Below are 12,314 nucleotides of genomic sequence, written 5' to 3'. Positions count from 1 at the left end.
CTGTGTAAGTGCTTGTTACTTTACCAAGACTCGGTCAAATTTATTATGATGTTGATGAATCCAGAACCTTGCAGTCCACACCAATACTTACATGCTACATGATCAACTGTTTCTGATCCTTTCCACACCTTTCTTTCACAATGCAATCGCATTACCAGTACTAAAGTTTATCTTTAACCTTTTGAAAGGAAATAAACTTTTAATTGATTTGAAGCGACCTAAATCATTATTACTACATTTTTATTCATTATCATTATTATAATAAATATTATTATTATCATTATTATTATTATTATTATCATTACTATACCCCCAAACAACAAAATACTATTTGGGTCTAATATTCAGTGTTAAAGCCATACTGCACTCGTTCGTTCGTCTGAAGAATATCAAGGAGTAGATCATCTAAAAATATAGGAAGATCCTTATTTAACCAACTGACGGTTTCATCATCGAGCTCTTGAAGCACCATGAGGGGATTTGTAGATATGACAAGCATCGGTGACGTGATCCATAGTTTTGATCTTTCCACAGACACAGTTTGGCTATATATCATCTCCAATTTTATGCAGGAAATATGGTGTACTGCCTACTCTAGTTCTGAAACAATTGAGGTTAACCCTGGCTTTTCTTGAGAGGTCACTGCCACTTGGTTCTGCACAGGGCTCTTGAAGGAACTCCTTCAAGTTAGTAGTAGAAGAATTCTACTGGCCTGACCAGTGTTTTGCTATCCAGGTGGGTTAGATGGAGGGGCGGGGGGGGGGGGGGGGGGGGGCTTCTTAAGCGGCAGCTCAGCAGCCTGTGTTGCAGAGTGTCTTCAAGGGAGACACTGTCCGTCAAAGGCAGAGGGGGCCGGAACAAGGCAGTCATTTCTGTTATGCTTTGGGGAAAACTTAATGTATTGCAAATCTCGTCTGAGCTGAGCTGGTGGTATGTCAGATAGTATTGGCAAGATGACAGGTGTTCGAGTGAGTTTTCCGCTGATTAGCCTTATAGCATCATTGGGGACAACATCGACCTTGTGTACATGGGTGTTGTGGCTCTATGCGGGTGCGGCATACTCGGCGGTGGAGAATGCAAGTGCTAGGGTGGAGGTGCGAAGGGTGATGAAATCAGCTCCCCATTTCGTCCCAACAAGCTTCTTTAGGAGAGATAATCTGACTTGGGTCTTTTGAGCTGTGGCTTTGGCATACTCGTGGAAGGTGGGGCTTCGATCAAAAGTGACACCTAGGTACTTTAGTGTGGGAACGAAATTTAGCCTAGTCACATTAAGTAAGCTAATCAATTCTAGGTTGAGGCATATGTTTGCCAGATGGAAGACTGAAGATACAGTCTTCGGTATGCTCATCTTGAGATGCCATATGTTGAAGAACTCAGCTAGCATGCTCAGGTCCTTCTTCAGTGATGTTTCGATTGCCTCGAAGGAGGAGTTATCAAACCCCAGTGAGGTGTCGTATGCATAGGAATACTGCATGTATCCCCCTTGGGCATATCACAGACATAGATGTCTGATAGTATCGGAGCGGGAACAGAGCATTGCGGCACAAATTTGCGGATCGAGTCTACTCTTTCTGCTGTATTCGCCAATTGGTGTTACAAGAACAAATTACCTGTTCTTGTACAAACAGCATGGTAAATTTGGCAATCCTTACATATGGAATGGTCTGCAGGATGATGAAGGTTAAGCCACGGTGCAATACTGTGTCAAATGCCGCAGTAAGGTCGAAAAGAACTGCACCAAACTTCTGCTTCTTCTGAAAGGCCATCTCTACGTAGTTGGCGAGCTGGACGTGGTTGGTGGTTGATTTAATTTCCTAAAACCTGCCTGGGTAGTAAGTAACTTCTCTTCGATAGTGTCGACGATTCTGGCAAGTAACAGCCTTTTAAGTATCTTGTAGATGTGAGATAGCAGACTGATTGGACGATGGCTTTTGGATTCGTTTGCAGGCTTCTTGGGCTTCAGAATGGTAAAAACTTTAGCGGTTTTCCTGTTTGATGGAATAGTGGATGTAGTCATCAGTTTCTTTATCTCAGAATTCACTGAGCGAGAGTGGGTTTGGGCCTCAGTGGTTTTATCTTGCCACTTTCCATTTTTAACTAGGACTGAAGCGATGGAGTTTGCAGTAACAAGACAGTGTTTTGGAGCACTGCTTCGACCAGTGAGCTTTGTTCAATGGTCTTGGACTTGGTGTAGATTGTAGAGGTGTCGTGGACGAGTAGATATGTCACCGGACTGTGGATCACAAGGTCTGCGGTTCAAGTCCCACCGCGGCACTAATGTCCTTTGGCAAGACATTGATCTACATTTGCCACTCTCCACCCAGGTGTTAAATGGGTACCCGGTAGGATGCGAAAGCTAATGTGCTTAGATTAGCAAGTGTGCGCTTTTAAAAATGACGCCTGGCTGGAATGCTCCCCAGGGAGTGGAGAATGTGCATACATTATGTGCGGGTAAGCCTGAATCCGATGACCGGGGTAATAATATATATATCTGTAAAGCGCTTTGATAGGGCCCTCCTGAAAAGCGCCATATAAGAAATAGTTATTATTATTTTGATGGTAGTCCAGGCCTCACTTCTAGATTGGGTAAAATCTTTTCTCCTAGTAATATCAGCAGGTCGTTCCCTACAACTTCTCTTTGTTTAATGGTGTTGGACTTAGTGTAGATTCATACAGATGCATGGTCGCATTCTGCGTCCCAGCATGAATTATACGGGTGTCTTCTGCCCCTCGGGATACAGAATTTTGCCGCCAGATGTAACATGGAGCAGAAAGCAGATTAGGAGTCATTCACATTGCTGATGGAGGGGTATGAAGGACGAGATGGAATAGCTTGTGTGTGAGTTCCTTGACATTGGACAAGTCAGCTTTTCTGAAATTCCGTCTTTTCCTTGGTAGGTTGGAAAGTTGAAGCTTGATGTCACTTGAGATGATGATCGGACAGTGGCCAGACCTTGAGAACTTTGGAAGGGCAGTTCCTGAGCAGGTGTGTCTGATATTTGATAAAACCAGTGACAGTTCGGGCCAATATTAAGTCCATGATTTGTAGCTCCCTGGGTAGAATGTGGGGTTGTCCTTGCTGTCAAACAGTAACACTAGCTCCTAGGATTCAAGCCATTAAACAAAAGTGAGCTTTTCATTCTGTTCGATAGACGCAGGTTATGTTATAATGGAAGACACTCCGCGTCCCTCGGATAGGACGTTAAATGGAGGCCCAGAGTAGGGGAGAGTCATCACTTTTGTACATCAAGACCCTACTGCTTTTCGTATAAGAGCAAGATGGATACCCAAGGCCTGTGTAGTGGTCCCCCTAGCACATTTCGAATTCATGCAGTTTAATACATCGGAAGTCCTTTGATTCAGTTCGCTTTCCCCCTCCCAGGAACAGGTGACGCCTAATACCTGATACTAAGTCCTAATAATAATGATGATAAAATGATAATAAGAACAACACCAACAAAGATGATAATACAATTGTTTGTCGTGAAAAATACAGGCGTCCAAAATCATGATCGTCTGGTGGGTCCCTGGGTTGCACAATTGTCCCCAAATCTAAGAAAATTTAGTTGTTGAGTGATGTTCCGCTGTAGACTTTTCTTAACACATTGTGATATCCTTTTAACAATGTACGTAGGTTCTGTAAGACTGGGGGATGTTACATCATTTGGCAAAGGCAGACTGGAATACCTGGATGAGAGCCAAGGCTGGGGAACTGTGTGCAACCAAACCTGGAGCCAATCCGACAACACAGTGGCATGTATCCGACTCGGATTCGATCCTCTTAGCGTCCATGATGCCTTCCCTGCTTCTGGAGGAGACGACCTGCCGATAGTGCTCGGAGGCCTTCGATGTTCCCAACAACATAGATTAGATGAATGTGAGAGGGATGATGACTGGACACCTGATAGATGTATGCATGCGCAGGATGTTGGGGTACAATGCAAACCCCGTGAGTATATACCGAAGTGCCAACTTTATATTCGCGCGTCAAGTTCATTACAAAAACCCAATCAAATGCGTCTATTACATTTTAAACACGTTTCAATAAGCCAGTTTACGGTTGCAGTCTGAGCATGAGCAGATAAAGGTCATTGCAGACAAGGGTGTCGATTTGTATCCGTGGTTGGGGGGGGGGGGGGGATGATAAGTGCCAAAATATTTTCGGCAATGGATCAATGCAGCCAAGAGGTAGAAGCGTGTGGTAGGTTGCACCCCTCTCCAAGGGCGTAGCCAGGATTTTATTTTAGGTGGGCGGTAGTGAGCACGCGAAACGCGCTCCCTCGGTGGTTGGGTGCAGGGAGGGGGAGTTTCCACTTCCTCCGCGAAGCGTGGAAGCTTTGACGTTTCATTAGATTATTAAGGAAAGAAAGAAAACGATTCGTTGTACCATTCTCGACTCTTAATCCTTGTCTGTATTCAGTTTTCCCGCTCGCGCGCGTAGCGCGGAAGCTTTGACGTTTCATTAAATTATTAGAGGAAGAAGACGATTCGTTGTACCGTTCTCGACTCTTAATCCTTGTTTCAATCAAGTTCCCCTTCCTCCGCGCGTAGCGCGGAAGCTCTGACGTTTCATTATATTATTAAAGAAAGAAGACGATTCGATGTACCATTCTCGACTCTTAATCCTTGTCTGAATTCAGTTTCCCCCCCCCCCCCTCCCGCGCGAAGCGCGAAAGCTTTGACGTTTCTTTAAATTATTTGCGAAAGAGGACGATTCGTTGTACCGTTCTCGACTCTAAATCCTTGTCTGAATTCTGTTTCCCCGCTCCCGCGCAAAGCGTGGAAGCTTTCTCCTTGTCTCCGATCTCATTACTAATTAATCACAGAGTTCATCTATGTTTACACTGTCCAGTATTGTCTGATGTGCATTGCAGATTGCTACTTTTGCGCTTCGCGCTTACCATTTAGCTCGTTGCTTTTTATTTGGCGCACTGCATTTCTATGATGCTGTTGATTGAACAAATTGAATAAATTCATCAATTCCTGATGAAGCCGTATGAGCGAGAATTCAATTTATTCTTGTCTCATAATATACGGTTGTCTCATTTACTTCGTATATAATGTATGTATTATGAAAATGAGATACCAAAATGTGTATATTGATGGTCATCTTGCGAGTAATAACCATTAACTACTCTCATCGGGCTCTTATCATTAATTTTTCTCTTGATTTTTTTTATGGTGAATTATTGGGGGGAATGATTGTACAGGCCATCCCCCCACCTGAAATATTGGGGGGGGGGGGGGGATATATCCCCCCATCCCCCCGGGATCGTCACCCATGATACATGGAGACGAAATACTGGATACGTGCTCATGAAACTTATGTAATCATTATTCATTTATGCACTCCATGATACACAGGTGGAAGTATTCTTTGAAAAGGGGAAACAAAGGTCATTTATGTAGCACCTCCATCGCTGTAGGAGTGATTATTTCAAACTATACAAAGGAGGACCTCTTTATGTTTTGAAGATGTGTGGATATTCGGGGTCATTGCAGTAATGTGCTAACCGTGAACTGGTCTATTGCGAACTTGTATGCCGATTTTCTGAAACGACACTAAGGTTCCTGGTTCTAAACATCAAAGCCTGCGCATCATGTTCACCATGGAAATCACTGTAGCAACGGGCTTGAATTTTCGCAATTAAAGTAATCGAAATTATTGAATACGTCTTTGTAAAGTCACTCGATATGACTTATCATTCACTAGCTGTTACGAATAATAACTCAGTAGTCAGAGTACAAATTGGGTATATAATGTGTTGTTAGGTAGGGCAAGCCATAATGTTTGTCACACCAAGCAACAGCATACGGAATAAATAAATACATGATAGAAAGATTCAAAAGGTCTACAAGACCGACGTACAACGAAAACTCTATACCCTACGTATGATGTATGAGCATGATACAAGAAACGGATGTCATATGGATCAATATTTTTTGTAATTGTTTGTTTATTTGTCATTTTGAATGTACATGTAAGCGACTATGTAGTATCTTTTGCATTTGTGCATTTTTCGTTTTACAAGTTTTTACATATCTGCTACGTGTACAGAGCATATCTTTAATATGATCTTGAATTTGTTTCTTTTGTTTTAATAAAACTATTATGGAGGCATGACTTACTGTTTATTACAATGTACACACAGAATATCATTATTAGATCCCATTTTCAAATTCAAACCAATGTTATGTTTATTATTGTTCAATGTCCGTTTTGTTTACTACCTTACTTTCAATACACTCCTCGCAGCTGTGGGCATTAGATGGGTGTCAGTAGATTCCAATTTCGCCGGTATTCCTTCTGTATATTATGGACGGACCTGGGGATCCTTCTGCTTGGACAATTGGGACATCAACGCAGCTCGTATATTCTGCATCAACAGTGGTTTTCAAGATGCAGTATATATAGCTAGCACGACAGGAGGTCCAGTGATTCCACCGAGTACGATTGTGAACACAATCAGCTGTACAGGAGAAGAAGAATACTTCACCGATTGTCCTCAGATAGAATGGGCCTATCAGGGAGAGTGCAGTCAGGAGGCTAGACCATTTGTTGTGTGTCAAGATGGACAAAAAGGTAAGTCCTTCTCCTCTACCTCCCTAGGTGACTGTTATGTGCCCCTCACACCTCCCCCTCTCTTCCCCGGCCCCTCTCTCTCTATCAAACTGAAAAAAAGTGTTAAGTTAGTTTAGCGTGCATAGATCAAAATTTAGCAGACCTTCTGTAATAGCAATACAGAGATGTCAACCATATTTTCCTCTCATTTTGTTTCTACGACAGCTCACACACGTCACTTAATAAGGATTTAAGCCGGTTTAACCCCACAGCTTTCAACCAAAGTTTTCGCCATTTAACATCTACAGTTTTCACAATGTTTATCTAAAGTTCCCTAATAGCATTAATATAAAAGGGCCATAGTTTTCATCAACAATTCAACCAAAACCACTTTCTTCAAAGTTTTCAGTTGGAAATTTTACACACACAACACATAGTTTCTACCCACAATTTTGACCCTCTATTTTCATACACAGTTTTAAGTCATAGCTGTCACCTACTTTATTCACAGTTCACGTACATCATTCACCCATGATTTTCAAACACAGAAACAAATTTCTACAATAGCTCTTGGCCACTTCCCATGTGCAAAAATATGACTCCTATTGTACCGCATGTTTGAGTGACCTTCAAAAAAATAAAAATAAGTGTGCATTAAAAAGATGTACCAGGAAAACCACTGAATATTGTTAGGACATACTTTGCCTTTAATATACGAAAGATCTGGCACTGTGGTATACTGATTAAGGCTCTAGGCTCTCATCGGAGAGATCGGGATTCGATCTTTGCTCGGTGTTATTAAATTGTTCTTATCTTTCAGATGATATGTTATTAAACTTGGTCTGAAACATTACATGAAATTATCTGGGATCCACCGGTTGATTATATCTTTTACCGAGGCTATAGTTAAATTTTAATATAAATGTGACACTATTTCTGAAACCAAATACATGTACAATCAAATAACCACAGTGAATATATTGCCCTCGATCATCGTTCATTGCGTGGCAGTGTGTGCAAACGTCGAGGATTATCTCCAAACATCAACCTCCTGTACTTTTCGATGAAACTTTTTAAAAGTTAATGCTCTGGATATATTTATTTGATGTTCGCCATTTGGAATGATCTTAACAGGAGACTTCCTTAATGGATTTTAACGATAACTGAACCAAAGCGTTATTCTACGATAAAAATATTATCGGCGTTTTACTCACTGTGAATTAATGCTATTTTCTAAGTATTTGCCTGTATTCGGTTTTCTAAATTTGTATCTATGTAATTCCACTGTTTACAGCACTCAATATCGTCAACCCGATTCCTGGTTACCCTGAATACGGTCGAGTAGAAGTGACCGTCAACAAACGATGGAAAGGTACCATATGTAACAGTACGTGGGACCAGGCTGCAGCTAACGTGGTCTGTCGTGATCTTGGTTTTAATCGAGGAGCGCGAAGATTCTTAACCATCGGAGGAGGGGGTACCCTACAGATATTCGACGGCGTACACTGCACTGGAGATGAAGACAGTTTTAGCGATTGTCGGAGTGAGTTGGTCCCAGAATCGCGATCGGACTGCGATCACACTCAAGACGCTGGCGTCGAATGTTTTGGTGAGCGTGGTGTGGTAACGTTTTCAAAGGCTCGCTCAGATATGACGCGGTGAATCACCGCGTGAAAAATAAACATCCGCTGTGTGATGACAAGTCATGTAACTTAATTTTTGAAAATGCAGGAAACAAATGCCTTATAAAAGGTGAAGGATACACAATTAAATATGTCGGCATGAAAAAGAGGGAAAAAAGAACTTCGCGGTTTATCATCTCATATCTAAACTAGCCTATATGTTAAAGGCAGGTGTATTTGAGGTAGGTCTGTGTTCCTTCAGGCCAATTACCTACCTAATGTCTTTATGAAACTTTCTAACTATTTCAGGTAAGAATATCAGAATCACTTATTCGTACTTATCGTTTAAATTTTTATGAAAAAACATAATTAGTTGTGTTTGAAATATACATTTCTATGCAAGAGTGCCCTGAAGTTATCATCTTTTGTTTCAATCTCGTTCCTTCTGTCCTGTCTAGCAAACGACGACTCATTGATTGACTTTGTAAGCGGTGCAGGTTCCTATGAGGGCGTGGTGTATTACCGAGTGGAGGGTCGACGTGCCTTGATTTGTGATCAAACATGGACTGACAAGGAAGCCGCTGTGACATGTCGTATGCTAGGATACGAAGGTGGTACAGCAACCAAAGTAGTCGATCTAGAACCAGAGGATTCTACTGATATCTTCCAATGGGATATTGTGTGTGATGGTGATGAGGAAAGACTAGAAGACTGTACTGTGACAAAGGGAGACACCTCGACCTCGTGCGCTCCTGAAAACGTTGCTCAAGTCAGATGCGGACCAAATAAAGGTAATATATCAGTCTCATCATCTTGATAATAATGACAGGACAATTTTTTTTTTATGGGTGTTGGGTTTACATAAAGCAATATCCCAGTGCGCCCCCGCTCATTCTTACCTGCCTTCGGGTAGGTTTAATCAATCATAATGATGTACACAGGCGCGGATCCAGGATTTCTTAGGGGGGAGGCCCAAATTTGAAATTTTGCGAGCCAAATATTGGTACATAATGGTGACCAACAGTGGTGACGTAATTAGGGGTGGGTGGGTGCAGGGAGGGGCGAGTTTCCCCCTTCCCTCCTCCGCAAAGCGCGGAAGCTTTGACATTTCAATACATTATCAGAGAAAGAAGACGATTCGTTGTACCATTCCCAAAAATAATCCTCGTCTGAATTATGTTTCCCCAATCCCGCGAGAAGCGCGAAAGCTTTTACGTTTCATTGAATCATTAGAGAAAGAAGACGATTCGTTGTACCGTTCTCGACTTTTAATCCTTGTCTAGATTCAGTTTCCCCCTCCCGCGCGAAGCGCGGAAGCTTAGACGTTTCATTTAATTATTAGAGAAAGAAGAAGATTCGTTGTACCGTTCTCGAAAATTATCCTCGTCTGAATTCAGCTTCCCCTCCCGTCCCCCGCGCGAAGCTCGGAAGCTTTGACGTTTAATTAATTCATTAGAGAAAGAAGACGATTCGTTGTACCGTTCTCGACTCTGAATCCTTGTCTGAATTTCAAAAATGTTTTTTGTATATTCCCTTTTCTTCGTACGTCCTGTTCCTTTTCACTCCTCTCTTTTTTTGGCCGGCATTAATGGGGGGTTGGACCAGGTGTTTAAGGTTTTAATTACAGTCAGATGAGCAATATTTCGATACCTAATTGTTACAGTGGCAGGTCACTAATTGGCTTGGGGTTCAGGGGGCGGAGCCCCGGAATCACAAGGGTTTTAGGCACTCAATTACGGTCAGATGAGTATCAAGGGGCCCGTCTTAGGGCTCTTGGTTGTGTCCAGGGGGCAGAGCCCCCGGAAGCCTAGGGGTTTTAGGCGTTTAATTACGGTCAGATGAGCATTTTTGATACCTTATTATTTGTGACACTGACAGGACACTATTTGGCGTGGGGTCCAGGGGGCAGAGCCCCCAGAAATCAGGGTTTTTTGGCATTAAATGACCGTCAATTAACTATTTTGTCTTTCTCGCTCTCTTTCTTTCTATTTCTCTTTAATATACTTTTAAAAAAAAAGTGTGGGGGGGGGGGGAGACTTGAAGGCAACAGCCTGGGAGGCAAGTCCTTTTGCCCCCGATCTCCTTCTTCCCTCTTTTCTTTTCTTCTTCCTCTTCTTTTTTCTCCCTTTCTCTCCTCTTTCCCTCTTCTACTTTTCCTTCTCTCTATCTCTTTTTTTTTGCCGGGGGGGGGGGGGGGGGTGGGCCAAGGCCCCCTCGCCCCCCTGGATCCGCGCCTGGATGTACATGACCATCATACAAGGCAACTACAAACATGAATAATACAAGGGAAATTGCTAAGGCTGGTAGCAGCCAGGAAAGAGGTGGTCCATATATTATGCGGCTGACCAAATAATCAAATATAAAAAGTCTTATGATTTAATTTTAGCTATAATAACAAGTAAAACTAATAACAATTACATGTAAAAAATAATACCACTATAGGTCCATCAAATATTTTTTGTATTTACGTTAAAAAGTGTTTCAATTTACGTATTTCACGAGGTATAGTATATTATATATTACTGTACTATTATCATATATATTATATATTACTGTACGTTTAATTCGATGAGAACGGTTTGCTCTGTAAATTAATTTAAAAGATTGTTTAAACAAGGTTGTAATTTGTAAATGGATAAGCCAAACATACACTACGTGCATGTTCTTTAACATTTTCGACTTAATAAATATTTTTCTATTGACGTTACCGTTGAACTAGGTTAATGATATATTTTTTTTTTGCAAACGAGTATTAATTTTGCCACGTCTATTTTTGCTGTGTCATATCTTTCTAATCGTACTATGGATTTTTTTGAACTGTTCTGTATAAACGTTATGCTTTTTGATTTAAATATGTTCATGTTTATTCAGAGCCCCAAGGAAGACCACTACTTCCCTGACAAAAGATTATAAATAAATTAAATTAAATCTCGATAATAATGACTGAACTATTTATGGGTGTCCGGTTTACATGAAGCAGACCATCATACAACCAACACAATAGTCCTGTACGAGATCGAACCAAAAATATTCCCAACGCAACGCAAACGCAAATTCCAAGCGCCACAGAGTGACATTTATTATTGTTTATTTCTAACAGCTATACAGCAATCGATATCTGTAAACCGCGGGTATGCAACACCATATGTATCTGTACAGCTATCACATTGACCAGGGAGGTGAAAGAAAAGGAGGCGAAACTCTTGTAATTTATTCAAACGCATTCTTGAGTTCTAAAGCGTAACAATGGGATGTGTAACATTCCACTTGGCTTTGAAGTTCCATGCTCCGAACCGCGCTTCCACTGCGGGGACTTTCGGAAGCCAGGCACCAGTTTTACATTTATTACAAAATATTAAATTACCGGCAAAATTTCAGTGTAAATCAAAAACTTTTTATGGGGATTTTATTGGGAATAGTGCATCAAACAAATTTTCAAATTTAAAACTCCGTCCTTCCTTTAATTTGTGTTCCAGAGTTGGTAAAAGAAAAATTACATCCTGTCAAAAACTCAATATTTTAGGATGATGCGCTAATTTGTGCATGCTTTAATGTCCCGTTATTTGATCCATGGTTTACAATCTTCAATAACATTAAGTTTGCTAATGCGTGTTTTCGCGTGTTTTTTTTGTATTTTTCAAGTTTAAAAAAGGATGAAAGTACACAAGTTTGTGTTCGCTTGTTCTACTCTTTACACATTCAACAATGGATGACAAATCATTGGAAGGGACAGCGAACAGTTGCAGTGATACCATTTTCTGATGTAGGAATTCTAATTCCTAAAATTTCATGCGCTCTTTTATCTCACCACCTGGTCAACAGTTGCAGATTAGCGCATAACTTTTCGGCGGCTTGGAGCATGGGGTCAAAAGAGAGCGGCTTGATTCCAGTCCTTCTCTATCACGTCCCTGCATTGACCGGGCCTGCGGTCCTTAAATGCGCTATAAAAGAATGAACTTTTATCATTATAATCATGGTATGCGTAGAGGCGCTGTAGTCCACCGGATAAGTCTCTGGTCTATGAACCACGAGCTTCAAATCACTGAGCAGCACTTTGACACTCTCCAACCAAGTGAGTTAAATTCATATCCAGCAGAAATGAATTCTTTTAGTTGTAATGGCTAAAAAAA

The 12,314-nt window shown here is 41.3% G+C and overlaps 1 protein-coding gene across 3 annotated transcripts in view; it reads left to right on the top strand.

The window, feature by feature from the left end:
* Positions 1–12,314, top strand: part of LOC753451 (scavenger receptor cysteine-rich domain superfamily protein) — a 32,429-nt gene that overhangs the window by 15,198 nt on the left and 4,917 nt on the right. For all 3 annotated transcript variants that reach the window (XM_030987914.1, XM_030987915.1, XM_030987913.1), the window contains exons 3-6: positions 3,635–3,949; positions 6,257–6,583; positions 7,857–8,171; positions 8,643–8,975. In XM_030987914.1, coding sequence (XP_030843774.1) covers positions 3,635–3,949; positions 6,257–6,583; positions 7,857–8,171; positions 8,643–8,975 — 1,290 coding nt within the window. The remainder of the gene's footprint in view (positions 1–3,634; positions 3,950–6,256; positions 6,584–7,856; positions 8,172–8,642; positions 8,976–12,314) is intronic.

Source organism: Strongylocentrotus purpuratus, unplaced genomic scaffold (assembly GCF_000002235.5).
Source record: "Strongylocentrotus purpuratus isolate Spur 01 unplaced genomic scaffold, Spur_5.0 spur5_scaffold_17, whole genome shotgun sequence".
Classification (NCBI taxonomy): domain Eukaryota; kingdom Metazoa; phylum Echinodermata; class Echinoidea; order Camarodonta; family Strongylocentrotidae; genus Strongylocentrotus; species Strongylocentrotus purpuratus.
Note: the sequence above shows the minus strand (reverse complement) of the source record. Positions and strands in the feature narration are given on the sequence as shown.